General features: G+C 39.8%; 3 protein-coding genes and 1 pseudogene across 6 annotated transcripts; 1 reads left to right on the top strand and 3 right to left on the bottom strand.

The window, feature by feature from the left end:
* Positions 1-1,401: 1,401 nt before the first annotated feature.
* On the bottom strand, positions 1,402-3,394 carry LOC126792241 (uncharacterized). The gene is made up of 3 exons (XM_050518703.1): positions 2,097-3,394; positions 1,855-1,993; positions 1,402-1,775 (listed from the first exon to the last, which is right to left on the bottom strand). The coding sequence occupies exons 1-3, from the start codon at positions 3,255-3,257 to the stop codon at positions 1,402-1,404; spliced, it is 1,674 nt and encodes a 557-aa protein (XP_050374660.1). The 5' UTR covers positions 3,258-3,394.
* Positions 3,395-4,183: 789 nt separating this feature from the next.
* On the top strand, positions 4,184-5,812 carry LOC126792240 (60S ribosomal protein L5-like; annotated as a pseudogene).
* A 5,668-nt stretch (positions 5,813-11,480) lies between these two features.
* Positions 11,481-15,439, bottom strand: LOC126790603 (protein ABCI12, chloroplastic). Of its 4 annotated transcripts, none has more exons than XM_050516911.1 (8): positions 15,049-15,439; positions 14,128-14,244; positions 13,740-13,976; positions 13,324-13,488; positions 13,134-13,209; positions 12,496-12,560; positions 12,028-12,199; positions 11,481-11,946 (listed from the first exon to the last, which is right to left on the bottom strand). In XM_050516911.1, exons 1-7 carry the CDS (start codon positions 15,391-15,393, stop codon positions 12,047-12,049), a joined length of 1,158 nt encoding a protein of 385 aa, XP_050372868.1. In that variant the 5' UTR covers positions 15,394-15,439; the 3' UTR covers positions 11,481-11,946; positions 12,028-12,046. The 4 variants fall into 4 exon arrangements, with proteins under 4 accessions (XP_050372868.1, XP_050372869.1, XP_050372867.1 ...); XM_050516912.1 differs by having other exon boundaries at positions 11,481-11,935; XM_050516910.1 differs by having other exon boundaries at positions 11,481-12,199.
* Positions 15,440-15,818: 379 nt separating this feature from the next.
* LOC126791774 (membrane protein PM19L) lies at positions 15,819-17,183 on the bottom strand. The gene is made up of 4 exons (XM_050518247.1): positions 16,878-17,183; positions 16,572-16,791; positions 16,446-16,491; positions 15,819-16,090 (listed from the first exon to the last, which is right to left on the bottom strand). The coding sequence occupies exons 1-4, from the start codon at positions 17,005-17,007 to the stop codon at positions 15,968-15,970; spliced, it is 519 nt and encodes a 172-aa protein (XP_050374204.1). The 5' UTR covers positions 17,008-17,183; the 3' UTR covers positions 15,819-15,967.
* Positions 17,184-17,288: the final 105 nt, after the last annotated feature.

Genomic DNA, 17,288 nt, shown 5'->3' with positions numbered 1-17,288 from the left:
ATTCTCAAAGTGGGCAAAAGCGATACCGCTGAAAGAAATAAAGAAAGAAAATGTTGTGGACTTCATTTCTGGGAGCATTATACAACGCTATGGTATACCGCGATGCATCATCACGGACAACGCCAAGTACTTCTCGAATACAGCAACAGAAAATTTGAGTAAGAAATTTCACTTCAGACTTCACTTCTCTTCGATGTATAACGCCCCGGCGAATGGATTGGCAGAAGCATTCAATAAAACGCTATGTAACATTTTGAAGAAAACTGTCAGCAAGAAGCAGAGGGATTGGCATGAGAAATTAGGCGAAGCTCTCTGGGCTTACAGAACGACGTATCGGACAGCCACAAATGCTACACCTTATTCTCTCGTCTATGGTGTCGAAGCCGTGTTACCATTAGAGAAACAAATCCCGTCATTGAGAATCGCTTTGCAAGAAGGTCTCACAAATGAAGAAAATGTCAAGTTGCGCCTGCAAGAGTTAGAAGCTTTGGACGAGAAGAGGCTTGACGCACAACAACATCTGGAATGCTACCAAGCTCGGATGTCACACGCCTTCAACAAAGGTGTTCGACCAAGGTCATTTCAAGTTGATGATTTAGTCCTTGTTGTTCGAAGACCCATCATTATGACGCACAAGTCTAGCTCCAAATTCAAGTCAAAGTGGGATGGTCCTTACGTCGTCAGAGAAGTTTACACCAATGGAGCTTACAAAATTGTGGCGGAAGATGGTTTGAGGATCGGTCCCATCAACGGGAAGTTCTTGAAGAAGTATTATGCTTTAAAACAAAAGAAAATGCTCTAAGTCCGCACGAGCATAAACTGCATATGACACCAAAAAAAACAAAAAAAATGCTCCAAGTCTACACGAGCCTAAACTGCATAAGACAACAAAAAAAAATCTTTGAACTACGTGATGACTTGATTTCTTCTTTAAAAGGATACGTAGGCAGCTTGAGAATAACAATCTTAAGTTCAGACACATAAAAAAAGGGTTTTGTCTGCCAATCATAAAACAAATTCTTATTTCACCGACAATAAGTTGAATTGCAAAATCGATTGATTACAAGATGATTGAAAAAAAAGAGAGACCAAGTCCTGATCATTCAAGTCAGTTATCATATCCAGGTCAAACCCTTGAAGCTCCTACGATGTTCTTCAAAATTGGCTCGCAACTTCTTTGCCTCTTCAATCTCTGCTGCGGTCAGTTCTGGAATCTCTCAGATTTGACACTTCTTCTGTTTTAGATTAGCAAGTCTTGCATCGTGAAGAAAAAGGTCTGCATCTAGCAAGTCCAACGTCTACTCCAGCTTCTGTTGTTCCTTCTTTAAGTTCTCAAGGGACTCAAGTGTAGACTGACGCTGATCAAAACTATTTTGTCGAATTTCTTGGGCTGTCGTGATTTCAGACTCTGTCTCCACCAATTTTTGGGCGCTTGTGCCCATGGCACATTTGTGAGCACATGCAAAGCCTTACCGAGTCATATAGGGTAGCGCTTGTCATCAACTGCTCCAATTTGTTTTTTATTGCTGATGGGTCGACTCCATATTTTCCAAGTTCATTGGTCAACATATCAAGCTCATTCCTCCCCGCAATAATCATTTTCAGAGAATACGTCGCTATCACGCCTTCTATCTTTGCACAAAATTCTACAGCTGCTCGCATGCGGATATTGCAGAGCCATTGACTTGTGTCCACTACCTCAATATCGCACACAGAAACTTCAGGAAATATTGCTTTTTCTGAAGGCTTTGTACTTCCCGTCGCTATGGACAAACCTGTGTATATGAGAATGAAAATGAGCATAAATTATTGAAGAAATACGGGAAAATAATATATAAACAAATTTGTGTGTACCTCTCTGGTCAACTGGCTGTGGTTCACTCTCATTTCGACGTATGTCCTTTTCTGGGAAAATGTTAGCTGCACACTCCTCAAAAGGAAATTGAACGCCGTCACCTGAGCAGACTTCATCAAAATAACCGATATCTTCAAGCTGGGAGGAACAAAATTGGATCAAGTTAGGAATAAGTGAACTGTTGAATATGATACATAGCTAAAAGGGACGAGCACAAAAGCAAATACAACAAATTAAATACCTCAACATGCGCATGCACGAGTTTTGAAGGACCAGGAACATCCCCAAGAAAGTTTCCGCCAAGATCAAAGTCGGCATTAGGATTGAAGTAAATAGGTCTGAGATCATCGTCACCCCTTTTTCGACGTTTGAAGTGCACGTCACTATGGGTACTACTGCTGCTTCTACTATGCCTTCTGGATGTAGCAACCTTCTCCTTCGACTTGGGACAGAAATCTGCTGAATCTCTGATTCCTTCCAAAACTGGAGGAGGTGGAATCTGATAGTTATCAACCGGGGGCAAAGCTTCGGCGGAAACCAAAATCTGGAGAGGAGTTGTCGCACGATCGTCTCCTTTAGCCTTTGGAGGCTCTTGTTGTGGCAAATTTACAATGGTTATTTTCATAGGCCTCTTCAACGCAGAGTGATGAACTTTGAACCACCATTCGATGTAGTCCTGAGTAACCATAAACTTGGTGATGTCACTTTTCATAGGCAAAATTACCTCACCTTTTGTGCCAAGCTTCGTCAAGCTATCCCAAAACGAGTATGTCCGAGTCAAAGGTATGGATCGACTATCTCTTTGGAAATCTCCGGGAACACCCTGAACATATCCGAATTGTCGACTGAATCGCTGAGGGTTATAGGGTTCGACTACTCGCCAACTATCTTGCCGTAGGGACACAAATCCAGAGCAAAGGCTAATGAGATAGGCGGAATCTGAAGGAAGGGCTCCGTGAGTGTCAACGATCAGTTTGCGCGCACTTGAAACTCTGGCAAATCGTCTCATTCGAACATTATCACAAGCGGTAAACAAGGCACGGGCCCGTTCATCATTAAAATTTCTTGCCGACAATTCCCCTGAAATATGAACCATTAAAGGCCTGAAGTTTTCTGGATGTCGAGAGAAGAAATGAGTGCTGAAATACTCGCCCAACCACTCATACAGGTAATGAAAAGGGAGCACAGTTGGACAACTTCCTGGATCACTTGAGACGGATATGGCATTTAAACCCTGATATATATTCGCCAATACGGGAACTGGCAGACAGTATTGTTGACCTCGCGCCATTTTGTGAGCGATCTTAAAAACTCCCGGACGAATAAAACCTGGATCAGTCTTCCGGAATACGAATAAACAAAGCCAGCACACATAAAAGGCAGAGAGGTAAACAGATTCCATGCTTGCTTCTTCTACGCTTAAGTCTCGAATGGTAAAAGATCTTCCGGAGTTTGCCGGCGAATCCCCGGAATGACGCCCGATGGATCGTAAGTATTAGTGGGCGCGTCCCTCTTATTTCGTGTATTCTTGGTAGGAGGCCTCTTGTATCTCATCTCGCCTTTGTACCGTATCCATGTAGCTATCTTCACATCGCCACGCTCCCTCTTGCGCACAATCTATGGTAAGCAAGGAACAAATAACGACAGCTTTTTGGGATGAGAAGCACCCCTTCTTTACTCTTTGCAGAAAACTCGGCAATGGGCGGAACAACTTCATCATAAAACCTTCCAATGATAGGCAAGCCTCCAATATGCTCAAGATCCCAGAGAGATATAAACATCTCCCCTTGCGATGTGTGCAGAGTATTTGTAGCAGGACACCAATACTCACAAAAAGCTCGCACGACAGGAGGAAAACGATCATAGCTGAACAATGACGCAAACACTGCTCGATAGAGGCCCGTTTTCTTGATGAGGTCTTTGTTTCGGCTTAAAACGTCCTCTACCCACTCCCAGTAGCACTCTGTGTAGGTAAAATCGCCGGTAGTTCGAAAGGTACCCCATCGCGCAGAGTTGTTGGATATAGAGTCGTTGAGAAGCTTGAATGACACCGAGGGAGCCTCTTCGTCACAATGTGCAGACTTCAGCATCAAAACGTCTGAACTTAACTCCTCATTGCCTAACTTAGACGGTCGAAAGCTGGCTACTTGACGGTTCACTGCGTGAGTCCACTGCGAGACGGGAATGGAACTGCCATAGGATGGAGTTTTTAAAGCGAATGGCCCAGTAAGAGAGGGATATACGGTTAAAGTGGTGCCTTCTTGTTGCTGATCTTCAATATCGTCGAGGATAGTGATCGTCCTGTTCTTCAAACTCTTGAAAGCCACCATGGTGAATGTGATACGTAAAGCCTAATCCGCTTTTGTTGACTGCCGTCAAGTTTATGAATTGAGAGCATTCAAGCGATTAGGTCGTTTACGTTCTTCAAATCCGTCAGAAATCAATGCGTTTCGAAAGGAGTCGGTTGGTTTGATTGACCGCGGCGCTCGAATTGTTGTCAAAATCCTTAAAAAAAGTCAGTATCATTCAAAAAAAAATCAAAATCAGTCCAAAAAATTTCAAAAGTTAAAATCGGATCAGTAAAAAAAATCAAAAGTCAAAGTCAGCAAAAAAAACAAGTCAAAGTGAGACAAAAATATCAAAAGTCAAAAGTCAGTCTTGGAAAAAAAAACTAATTGCATGAAAGCATGACCACACTCGATTAATCAATGATTCATTGATTGATTATCATAGCTGTGTCTCTACTCACTCCCTCTGGCGATTTGGTCCCTTGCATCAGCCTATGCTCATGAGCTGCCACACTGGACTTGAAGTTGGCCTCACAAACTATGCTACAGGTATTCCCCGTACTGCACTGGCCTTCTCTATGAAGGTAATGTCAAGGCTACAAGTGAGGATTTCTCTGTTGAGCCAACTGAGAGTAGAAGACCATTCCGTGCTCTTCTTGATGTTGGTTTAATTAGGACAACTACTGGAAATCGTGTTTTTGGTGCCTTGGGAGCTTTGGATGGTGGTTTGATATTCCACACAGTGAGAAGGGGTTTGCTGGTTTCTCCAAGGACAACAAGCAGCTTGATGCTGAGGTCCATCGCAAATATACCTATGGTGGCCATGTTGCTGCATATATGAGGACTTTGATGGAGGATGAACCAGAAAAGTATCAGACTCATTTGTCATTTCAGTGAATATATTAAGAAGGGAATTGAAGCTGATAATATCGAAGAGGTTTACAAGAAAGTGCATGCATCCACCACAGTGACGATCCAGCTCCGAGTGTAACAACAGTGCAACTAGTGGGGGCAGTTAAGAAAGCTAGGGTTCAACCTTCTTCTACAGCCCAACCTACCTTCGAGTGGATCACCAAACATGCGCCAGCAGCAACAACAGTCCGCAATTCACGGGGAGAGGAGATATATGCTTCCCGAAGATCCTGGCCAGCTGCTCAATGATAACTGCATGAAGATGAAAGGAGTTAGTACCGAGCAGGATGCTTATGAAGAGAAGAAAGACCAGTATATATAGAGGCAGCACTGGAAGTGATGTTAGTGATGAGAGCAGCTCCAGTAGTTTGAGCAATAACATGTACAAGCCCCACAAGGCGAATGATGTGAGGTGGGAAGCAATTCAAGCTGTCAGAGATCACGATGGGATGCTGGGTTTGAATCATTTCCAAGTTAAAGAAGAAACTGGATCACCCCTTTCCTGCCGACATTATATTCCCACTTTGAGACAGAAAAGGTGATTGCATGAAACATGATAGCATGTGGAAGTTAATAGCATGTGATATCAAATATCTATATCATGATATCATGGCAAACATCTCTTTTGGTCCTTTCGTCCTGTTCTGAACACATACATTACATACGGGACACATTTCTCATGGGTGGGAATATAATAGATCGAACATCTATATCATGATATCATGGCAAACATTTCTTTTGGTCCTTTAATTGGTCATGTTCTGAACAGTGAACACATTTCTCGGGCAAAAGGCAAAGGTCACAAAAAATGCCGGAAGGATGGGATGCTAGAAAAGCGCAACTACTAAATATATATAGAGAAAAATGCGCATGTATTCTAATCCCACCGGTTGGTCTTCATCATTGCCCACCTTTAAGAAGGAATAAAAAAAGAGGAAAAAAGATGTTAATCAAGCTCACAATGAAGGAATATTTGTTGTCACATCCTATGATAAAAGTGGAGGTAAAAAAAATTACTGTAAAATCCGCGGAGTCTCGAAAAGTAGTTCCACAAATTTTTCAAATCAAAATGCATACTTCAAGCTACGTCTTCGGTACGTGATGACGACATACCTGCAGCGCAACTTGAAGTGAGGGCATTTGTAGACACATGAAATTTAATGAAGTAAATTATATTCGTTAAAAAAAAATTAAATTAACCAAGAGCCCGACAAAATTGCACACGTGGCCAAAAGTCAACCAAGTTAGTGTGGATATGAATAAAATTCGTGTCAGCACATAAACGGATGATCGTAATCGAAGCTACGTGATTCCGAATTGCATCAGAAAATTGAATGTCATTGACGATTCGAAATGGTAATCAGACATTTGATTAAATTAATTAATTTCTTAACGGTCATAATTAAATCAATTATTTTCTGTTTAATTTAGTTATGAGAATAACTAATTTTAAATTAATCGGAAAATACATATTGGTTTAATTATACAATTAAAGAATTTATTATTTTAGTGTCATTAAAATATTCTACAAAATAGAAACCTTGACACTATAAATACTTACATAGCACGGAAGCTTGGTTGGACGACCGATTCCCGCTTCGGAAGCGGAAGCGGGAGCGGAAGCGCTCGGAAGCGCGGGGAAGCGCGACGGAAGCGCGATTCCGAAAAATGTGGGTTTGGAAGCACGGCGGAAGCGTTGGCTTCCAAATTGGAAGCGCGACGGAAGCGTTGGCTTCCAAATTGGAAGCGCGGCGGAAGCGTTGACTTCCAAATTGGAAGGGTGATTCCTTCTCTACCTCTATTTCATCAATCAATGTCTTGAGACTCTTCTTGTCGTCTCATCTTCTTATTTATTTCGTTAAGCGGTTAAAGATGAATAACATCAATCAATCTAATATGTGTCAGAAATATGGGGAAGTGATATCAGGAAAATCTAGATGAGAGAGAGATATATAGAGAAGACAGAGAGTTGTGGAGAGAGATGAAAAAAAAGCCACCAAATCGCTCGTTCTTCATCAAATCCAAATCCAACCTCAAGTCTACGAAGAATCATCAAGCGGCTAAATCGCTCGTTCTTCATCAAATCAAATCCAAATCAAACTCAAATCCTCAAGATCAAGTGCATGTCACCCTTGAGCCAAATCACATACGGAGATAGAATCAGAGGAGTTCACCAAAGATTGTAACCCCGCGCTTGATATTCAATAAATTACATTTATTTGTACACGTGTCTGCATTCTCTTATTGGTTTTCAGATTCGCGTTCTACAGTCATTCTTCTTTGAATTAGATGATTCTTACATTGTGCGTTTCAAGTAAAACTCCTGAATAATGGAAACTAGCTCTCTACCAAGGGAGTGACACTATTTTTTCCAGTCAGAAGTTGGGACACTTGAGACTGTCTAATCCCACACAATTTTCACTTTGGAACTTTTTTCTTCTTCTTTGAATACCCACGCCCACTCCATGGCATCAGTTACTTCTCGTGTTAATGTAACAAGTTACAGTTCACTTGTATAGTAATCATTCACGATCATCTATGGTCCTTATGTTAGTCATTTACCTATTGAGTATTAGTTTGACCGTCCGGACCTACGGTCAACCAAACAATAGGCGTTTTGACATATTTTAACCTCTATTGACTGAGACTTTGCCAAATGGGTTTCCTTGGTGCGACCACGCATGATCGGTGACAAAAACTAGTGATTTTAGATATGCAAACAGTTTTCAGTGTTCGCCTCTTCGTAATGGGTCTTCTCTTAGGGCATATTAGTGGTGTTTTTTATTTACTGGAAATTCTGACGGTCAAACGAGATCTGAATTTAATGAAATTTTTACTTGGTCACTAAATATATATACTGATCACATCGGCTGGTGTCAATCAATCCCAAAAAGTTTGCTTCATATAGTCGTTTCATAATGCGATACTTTTATTCTAAACCTAATATAAAAGGTTATGATACATTAGTAAATACTTCGGTAATCGACAACTCCAGTTCAAAATATGGTCGATCGACACCAGCAGATGTGATCAGTATATATATTTAGGGAACTCGTAAAAATTTTGTCCGTTTTGGACATGGTTTGACCGTCTATTCCTACGGTCAACAATAAAAAAAAGAAGCGTTTTGATATAATAAAATCTCATTGACCGAGACTTTACCAAATGGGTTTCCTCGTTGTGTTCGTGCACGATCGGTGACAAAAATTTAGGTGATTTCAGATATGCAAACGGTTTTCAGTGTTCACATCTTGGTAATAGGTCTTCCCTTAGGGCATATTTTTTGGTTTACCGGAAATTCCAATGGTGAAACAAGGTCTAAATTGGCTGAAATTGTTACAAGATCACTAAATACCGATCACATCGGCTGGTGTCGATCGATCCCGGGTAAGTTTCTTTCATATAGTCGCTTCATAATGCGATAGTTTTATTCTAAACCTAATATACATGTTATGATACATTAGTGGACACTTCGGCGATGGACAACTCCAGTTCGAAATATGGTCGATCAACACCAGCAGATGTGATCAGTGTATATATTTAGGGATCCCCTAAAAATTTCGTCCGTTTTGGACATAGTTTAACCATTCGTACCTACGGTAAACAAATAAACAGGTATTTTAACATATTAAAACCTCATTGACTGGGTCTTCGTCAAATGGGACTCTAGACTAATTCTGCGTTTTTAACTCATGTAAGCACAAAAATGCATCATATACCGCCAAAGACTCTTACTACGACTTAATGACTCAATAATACAACAATAAGGGCTAAGCAAACTACAAATGGAGGTAAAAACATGTTAAGAACGTCGCACAAAGTACTCATATCACGTTCGCATCTTGGTAATGGGTCATCCCTTATGGCATATTAATGTTGTTTTAGGTTTATCGGAAATTCTGACGGTCAGACAAGGTCCGAATTGGATGAAATTTTTACAAAATTACTAAATATATATACCAATCATATGGGTTGATGTCAATCGATTCCGAGAAGTTTTCTTCATATAGTTGTTTCATAATGCGATAGTTTTATTCTAAACCTAATAGAATATGTATGTAATATTTTATTACTTGGCGGGTTTACGGCATGGCCAAGTTTCACACCTCAAAACTAAGCTCGGTCCTCTACCCACAGAAGTGGGCTTTGATGGGCTTTCTCGCGGGTCGGACTGGATAAAAGCTCATCGGGTTTGTAGGTCTCTGTGTGCTTATCGGATCCGCGGGCTAAATGATGAGGCCTAAGTGGAGCAACTCTACTATATATGTTATGAAAGCAAAACCTTCCTTTTTCCGATTTCTTCACTCCGATCCCTCTCAACACCCTTACAAGAATACAATCTCTCCGGCCTTCTCCGACTTCCAAGTCCTGATCAAGAGCTTCACCCCTTGGATTTCACCATTTTAGTCTCCACCATGCCTCGTCAGCTTTCTTCAACTGTAGCAAAAGTCATGTTCGGATTGTTCATGTTGATCGTCATGTTCACAAGAACAGATGCTTGTATCGATGGTTTCTTTAATGGACAAATTAGTAGTGCATCCCAAACTTTGACGTCCTCAGGCGCTCTTGCTTCAGTAGTAGCGGTGCTTTGTAACATGACCTTGCAATACTTTGCGTGATCAAATCCCCATTGTTTCAGAAGTCGATCACTGTGCTTTCAGGATTTTGTTTAATTTTTGTAGTAGATTGTATTTCTTATATTCTAGGTGTCCATGTAATTCTCCTTCTATGTAATCTTCAGCGTGTTTATTTTTAGGGCGAAGAACACAATATTAGGGCGAAATTAATCGTGTTTTATTTCATGTCAAATGGGAACCTATCTAACTGGGGCTTTTGCCAAATAATTGTATACGATCGAGATGCTTGTCATATGTACAATTCTAGTTTTGTACATGCATGCAACAGAGAACCTTCTCCATTTCTTTGAATCTAATATATCAAAAGATAAGAGCCAGATCTCTCTCTACGTTGTCATTCGTCCCTAAACCAAATCCATCCGTGGCATTTATATAATGTCGTTCCTTCGCACGTTCATGCAATTTATTCAAGATTCAAAGGTTTAGAAAGAAAATCAAACCTTATTAGGTCACTTCTCTGTGCCTTTTTTACGTTTTCTGTATATGCTTCAGTCTTTGGATTTGTTGCAATTTATGTTCTCGAATGCATTGCAAAACAAATATCACGTTACGCTTGCTAGTAATTTATAGATCGAATTATGTCTGCATTTTAGTTTTATCAGAGTACGTTGCTTATAAGCTCTAATTTCTATTGTTTGGTAATGGCAGTAGCTGATGCGTATCTAGTACATTTAAAAACTGAAAACTTATTTGAGACTGTTCGAGTAGCATTAGCATATGTAGATATAATCCATCTACAAGTCTCAGGCTCTTGTCATGGTGGAATAGCTCCACAAGATGTTCCGAAACATTAAGGCTAATAGGTACTGTTAACACCTCTCCTTGGACGGGGTAATTCCCGGTAGGATTCCCTCTCATTCCGGCCGCCAGGCTAGCCGGAGTCAACACAGCAAGGCGAGGCACTGAGCTGGCAGGGTAGGCCACCCCGCCCTAGCTCAGGCGCTTTCCCCAATGAAAAGGAAGCAACGCTTTCCCCAATGCGCCTATAAAAACAACCAGAAACCTCTTAAAAATGGTAATGTATTCCTAAGTCCTTAACCTACGAACTTAAGTTGCTCCGGATTCTAACTTAAGCTTCGGAGAGTCGTAGGCCGGCACACCACTGGCCTTTGACCTTAACCCCGGTTTTGTGCAGGTTGAACGAACTAGAGGTTGAATACAAACTACGTGAACAAAACCCCCGGATTTGTACTCGCAACAGGTACATAAGGTGAAGGTGGCTATGCAAGTTCTCAGAATAATGAGAACAGAAAAGAGAAAAGCTTGCTTACTCCAAGTTGTAATGTTTTCTTAGTTTAATTTTTCTTTCAGCTGTGTTAAGATTGGTTAGCTAGAAATCTGTGTTCGTCTCTGTACTTAGATTCAACGACTGTTACAAATGTTTCAGGCCTCAAATTTTCGTTATGATGCTTTGGAAGGTGCTATTTTTGTTGTTCACGATTGTCACCTCAGCGGTTGCCAAAGGCGGAAGTTATGGCAAATGGGGTGGCGGTGGTATAGGTGGCGGTGGTATAGGTGGCGGTGGTATACGGAGTGCAAGAGCTGGAGTATTAATTCTAGCTCCAGCCGCAGGAAGCACATCCGATTCCGTGATGTCTCCATCTTCTCTTACATCAGCTATGCTTGGGTATACAACCTTGCTTTATTCTCACACTGATCAAATCCCCTTGATGGCTTGATTTCTAATGGGAGCCTATATATAGGACTCGAACATATCAATGTGTTTCAAGTTTATGTGCGGAAGAGTTATTGGACTACTTCCATATATCGAGATAAATTCTTAGCTAGTGTAGTAGTGTGATAACAGTATGAAACAATAATGATAGAGAATGCCATGGTACACTCTTCCTCAACTCCTTATGTTGAGCGAGAGAGATTCAGTCTTTTCTAAGATTGCCAGAATTATAGTTCCAAATGTTCATCTTCCTTTACCAAGTACAGTAATCGCTTCAACTATCGACGACCCCACTGTTATTGGGGAGGCTTGTTCTGCATTAGCCAGCATAGCCTGAACGCTAGAGGTCAAGAATACAGCCATGTCTCCAATCTTTTTGGTGTAGCATTCTTGGCTTTCACTACAGTCAAGCTAGGTAGCACCTCTCATACTTCTTTGCAGGAATTTCTAATGGATGACTAATCATCTCCCATTAGGTAGCAAAGATTAAATGCCTTCAACAGAGTTTCTACAACAGACGACTTGAACAGGTTTATGGAACCATATCATATACATTTTTTCTATGTCCCTGTCAATAAGCTTGTTCAGCCAGGGCAAAAGTGTGAAGCAATATTCTCGGGAATTGTCATACACCAAAAAGAGGGACGAAAGAAGTTTTACCCAGGAATTGCACTGCTTATCAAACAAGAAAATAGTCCGACCAAACCGCAGTACCTATAATACCAACCAGGCAGAGCAATGAAACAACATCTGCTATGCCAATGGATGGATCTGATAACAAGTACATTTTATGTGTGTTGCAGTCCCCTCTGAAACCTCTTGCAATCATTGCCTAAAAAGCCACAAACATGGAAAAGGTGTTAAGCTGGAATGGCTTTGTCCTCTGCTAATTTATTGGTATGACACCCGTCAAAGCAAAGCAAGTTCAACCCTTGTCATCATAGTGATTATTCATAAGGACCACAGTACGAACATCTTTTTTTTAAAAAGCAATTTGCATACTAGCATGTAACATACAGCAAACTTGATGCTTTTATTGGACGCGGTTGGGGGACTTGGGGACACTTCAAACAACATATACAAATTGCTAGATCAGATTATTGGGAAGAGAGAAAACGAGGAACAAACCTGAGAAATCTGCTCTGCGTGGCTAAAAATATTTTTGAAGATCCTACGGAAGAAGGCAAAGAAAACTGCAAAATGAGAACAGAAGCGAATCATACAGAAGAATCTTATCCAATAAAAAGAAGATATGATGAATTCATAAAGATAAGCTTAATAAAATAGATGGAACCGTCTTCATAATGAAATTACATCATAACTTCAATGCCAAATTAACACAACACCTTAATTACAGGATGTAATAGCAGATTCAGATGCTTTTGAGCATCTTACCAACAGAACAGCAATATTTCCACAAAGCTTTCCAACAAATGTGATTAGAACTTCTAATATGGTGTAACTAAATGACACATATCTAACAGAACACACAGTAAATTGAATAAAAGGTTTCAGACTAAGGAGCTAAATAAATTTTGATATATGCCACTATTTGCATGTTTAATTATAAAAAATAAAATAAAAAGACGAGAAAGCGCTTGTAAGATGTACCGGCAGTCTAGCATAAACTTACTGATGAAATTGAGCCAGCGGAAACTATTCCAGTTAGAAGGACCCTAGCTCTGAAATTATTTTTATTGCTGAATTCATGAAGTAAGAATAAACGAACAGGAAAATCTCCCCATACAAATGCAATAGAGGCTTACCATCGATTGTCTCCACCATTGTTAACTGTTCCCAGTCTACCCTGCGAGATACAATCCCCAACGCAACATTACGGACCTGCCAACAAATTGTTGCAAGTATATTGGAGACAGGGATATACCAATTGAGTGTATTCTACCAAAAAATTCAAATCACCTAATAGATTAAAATAAAGACTGCCAATTATCATACCTCATCAAACACTAGACTGATGAACCTCAATGAAAGCATGAGTGTAAGAATAATTTCAGCCACTGGAACTCCAAGGTTTGTCAAAGGGAGCATAAACCACCGCAAGGCAAAAGCAAGTTCTTCAGGGGTTGTGGTTGTTAGGCAAAGGCTCGCACTTTGGAAAACCTTTCACGAAAAGTAAGCCCTAGTTCTCAGAATAATCAAAAGCTCCTATCCGATTTAAATAACTACATATGTATCTGGTATCAACAAGCTTCTGCTGAATTGTATGATTAAAATAACAATATACATGCCACCACTCCACCTATTGTTTTGCTATATGCTACATAGCAAAGGCCATTTTAATATATCAATCAGCATCTACGAATGTCCTTAATAAATGAAAGGCAAAACAATGTGCCATAGAAACAACTTACTGTGAAGGTTAAACAAGCAGCTGTGCTTGCTACAGACAAGCCCTTCCGTGTAAACTGTATTGGCCCTAGCTTAAATATTAGATATGAGTATCCTGCCAGAGAAGTAGGAAGATTTGATAGTCCTGTGATTGCAGGAGGAGGGGTTCTTAATTGAACAAGGGACGGAGCGCCATCTGCACCCAGCCCCAACATAATGAATAAAAGTCCAGAAATTAAAGAGACTCTTCCCAATTGATCCTGCAACCAAGAAAAATTTACTGCGTTAGAATAAGACTGTTTATTCATAAATATCAAAAAGAGATACCATGGCCCTATCAATATAATTCAAATGAAAGTTAGACTAAATCAGAATTAGATCCTGATCCAATGATGGTGCTTAGTTACTTACCATCCACGCATACCTCGGCAAAACCCATATAGACAAAATGGCCAGGTAAATAACCAATCCAAAACGAAGTATTATGTGTGACCTCGCTGGTAAAACAACTAGAGCCAAAAGCCATACCTTAACGATTAAGATGACAGGATATCAATACTTTATTTAAAGTGTAATATAACAGAATATACAAAGTAAAGATGCATACAATTTAAATAAAATTCTTGCCAAGCAAGTGTACCTAAAAGGAAATGTCACAACTCGGAATAAATAGCATTCAAGAACAGACAAATTTTCTAGCATGCATGACCTTATCACTATCAAGGGATTGCAATAACTTTATATTAGCTCAACTGACAATTTTCTTTAGTTTGATGTTCTACCTAATAATAAGTCACTGTATAGTTTAACAGAGAAGGACCCCAAGGTCTGAGTGTCAGCAAATCAAAAAATAACTTATCTTTGGTAATCTGAAGTGGTATAGGGAAGAACCAATGTAACTCTATCATCTTAAATTATACGCAACACCTGCAACATGCTAATAAGACATCACTGTATTCAAATAATAACGATAATAAGACCTCCTTAAACTTCACCAAGTTCATCGCTCAACCGAAAGCTAGGATGCTAAGGAAGCCATTAAAACGTTCAGTAACTCTATCTCAACTTCACCAAAACATGAAAACAATAACTTCACTTTCTTAAGAATTAATTCATTTCTCAAAACAAGTATATACTACTGGATTTTCCTTACTATTTCTGAACCCCACAGAAAAGTTTTAAATTTGAGACAACTGTCTATGCATACAAAACCTTAAAATGTAAAACAACAGCTCCTTTCTCTTTTCTACAGCACCAAAATCACCAAAACCTAAACCAAAATTGAAGCAAGCCCGCCAAAATACAATCACAACCCATAAAAATTGAGCATACCAATTTGACTCTGGGGTCGAGAGAATGAAGAAAAGTGACAGGTTCCGACACGTACTGGCCAATGGGGCTAGCGGTGGCGCCGGAAATCAATCTGAAAACTTTATCGGCTCCCAAACCTTGGGCCGGCACCAGATTCACCCACCACGGCGTCTGGTTACTGTCGGCGGCGGCGGAAGCTCTAATGCGGAAGCGGAGGCTGGAATTAGGGTTTGCAGAAATAAGGGGTTTGTGGTTTTTGTTGGGGAGAGAAGGTAGGGGAGTGAAGTAGGTTGGGGTTTTGGGAGAAGGGTTTAATGGGAAATAGGGAAATGTTACAGTTGCGATGGAGCGATGTATGAAGCTCATACCTTAAGCTCACCAAGAATGAATGATTCTCTGTTGTTTTGTTCTGTTCTCCCAACTGGCGGGAACGTAATGATATACACACAAATGTGACACAGATATATATCTATTTATCTCGTTTTGTAATTTTTAATTATATAAGCTTGGATTTCAATGGAATCCTTATGACAGTTGGATTGAGTAAGAATAATGCAAATAACTTTAAGTCATTCTTTCATCAAATAGTCATTGACATTTAGAGATACGGTGAAACTAAGTGTCGTTTGATATGTCTTCCGAAAACAGAATGTGTTAGATGTTGTTATATATTTATTGATCTTTCTAATAGATTACCTCTGCTTGAAAGCAAATATAGTCATCATTCAAGTATGACTCTTTGTTATTAGTTGGTGCCTAGTTGAAAACATATTTGTACAAATTGCTTACTTATTGTATTTCAGGTATTTGTAAAAGTCTCCAGCATGTTTATTATAAATATTTGAAAAGTTACACATTCTGCAAGTATGGACGGATATAATTAACAATAACACATTAATTAATCAAGTACTATGTAGATAACGACGATGGGCACTGGGGATTAATATCTTCCTCTAGTCCGATCAATTTCTTCTGCAATAGCCTCTTCAACTGCAGCTTGGATGGCACAGGTCGAAAACAATTGAGTTGCACTCACAATTATTGTCATGATCTCCAAAGTTCGCTGTGTATCAATAAAATAAGACCGTAGGTAGTTAATCACTTCATGCAAATAATGTGAAGTTTGTTTTAAGAAATCAGTGGTTGAACTACAATACTTCTCCAAATATGGCAATGGATTTTGACACTTAAATATGTAAGCAGTTTGCTTCAGCATGCACACATTGTCACGAACCTTAACATCGTATAGTATGCTTGTATGTTTGATTTCAAACATATTCATCTTCCTTTTGTCTGATATAGTTTGGCACTTTGGAGAATAGTATAAGCCATGGTTTGAATTGGTTGTAGGTTCAAAACATGAGCTATATTCAGAGTTTCACAAAATGGAAAATAAAAAGGAAAGAACAAGATCTTACCAAGTTCCCACTTGTCCAACCAAGTTCAATCTCTTTACACGCCAATCTGAAACAGAAACATTTAAGAATTTAGTCAGACAAAAAAAAGACCAGAGGAAAACAAAAGGTAGAAACTTCATAAATTACCCCATGGCAAGAAGAGTGAGGCACCAAGACACAAGAGACGAGGCAGCAGCTGTGTGTAAACTGGGGACATCCCACTGGAAAACGTTATGAAGTCCGGTAAGAGAGGTGGCAATTCCAACAACACCGGCAATGAGGGAGAAGATCACAAAGAAACCGGTGGCCATATTTCCCATAGGAAAGTATATCGGAAAAATGCGCAATGGTATGGACAAAACAGATGCTGCATTATGCAACAAATAGGCCAAAAAGGGTTAGAACCTTGATGTGCAATTCGTTATCTTGTCAAATGTAGAGAGTCAAGGTTACCTGTTTCACGAGACCTTTCCATCCCATGGTTCATAGCCCATGCAGCTATGACAGTCACAATGAAGAAGAGAACAAGATTAACAAATAAGAGAACATAGGCTGCTGGTTTTGGCCCTCCACCAGTAGCCATGGCTATAGATTAAGCTTGGAGATAGGTAGAAGAAAACTGAATACTGTCAAGCTTCCAGAGGAGAGAAATGTTTACAATCAAGAAGTTTGATGGATGTTTTCTTGCTCGTTTTAAAGCGTTAGCTTATTCAAAGAAATGGCTCTACATTTCTTTTCATCATTGGAATTGTCTCATAGAAGGGCAAAGAATCCTCGTCTATTATAAATCATAGAAGAAATTTGGGTTCTTTCTTCATATATATCAGTTTTTGCAAGGCAAGCATTTCACTGGAATAAAGTTGG

The sequence above is a fragment of the Argentina anserina genome, chromosome 4, assembly GCF_933775445.1.
Source record: "Argentina anserina chromosome 4, drPotAnse1.1, whole genome shotgun sequence".
Lineage (NCBI taxonomy): Eukaryota > Viridiplantae > Streptophyta > Magnoliopsida > Rosales > Rosaceae > Argentina > Argentina anserina.
The sequence above is the reverse complement of the archived record's forward strand: the minus strand, read 5'-3'. Positions and strand labels throughout refer to the sequence as shown.

What these genes read in the sequence shown, in the direction of transcription:
- LOC126792241 (XM_050518703.1), bottom strand. Translation starts at nt 3,257, where the DNA reads ATGGAATCTGTTTACCTCTCTGCCTTTTATGTGTGCTGGCTTTGTTTA. An exon ending in TCGTGCATGCGCATGTTGAG is followed by an intron (nt 1,994 to 2,096) that starts GTATTTAATTTG and finishes TGTTCCTCCCAG; the next exon opens with CTTGAAGATATCGGTTATTT. An exon ending in ACAGCCAGTTGACCAGAGAG is followed by an intron (nt 1,776 to 1,854) that starts GTACACACAAAT and finishes TCATATACACAG; the next exon opens with GTTTGTCCATAGCGACGGGA.
- LOC126790603 (XM_050516910.1), bottom strand. Translation starts at nt 15,393, where the DNA reads ATGAGCTTCATACATCGCTCCATCGCAACTGTAACATTTCCCTATTTC. An exon ending in TGCCGAGGTATGCGTGGATG is followed by an intron (nt 13,977 to 14,127) that starts GTAAGTAACTAA and finishes TCTTGGTTGCAG; the next exon opens with GATCAATTGGGAAGAGTCTC. An exon ending in CTGCTTGTTTAACCTTCACA is followed by an intron (nt 13,489 to 13,739) that starts GTAAGTTGTTTC and finishes TTTTCGTGAAAG; the next exon opens with GTTTTCCAAAGTGCGAGCCT.
- LOC126791774 (XM_050518247.1), bottom strand. Translation starts at nt 17,007, where the DNA reads ATGGCTACTGGTGGAGGGCCAAAACCAGCAGCCTATGTTCTCTTATTT. An exon ending in GGAAAGGTCTCGTGAAACAG is followed by an intron (nt 16,792 to 16,877) that starts GTAACCTTGACT and finishes TGCATAATGCAG; the next exon opens with CATCTGTTTTGTCCATACCA. An exon ending in CTCACTCTTCTTGCCATGGG is followed by an intron (nt 16,492 to 16,571) that starts GTAATTTATGAA and finishes TTTCTGTTTCAG; the next exon opens with ATTGGCGTGTAAAGAGATTG.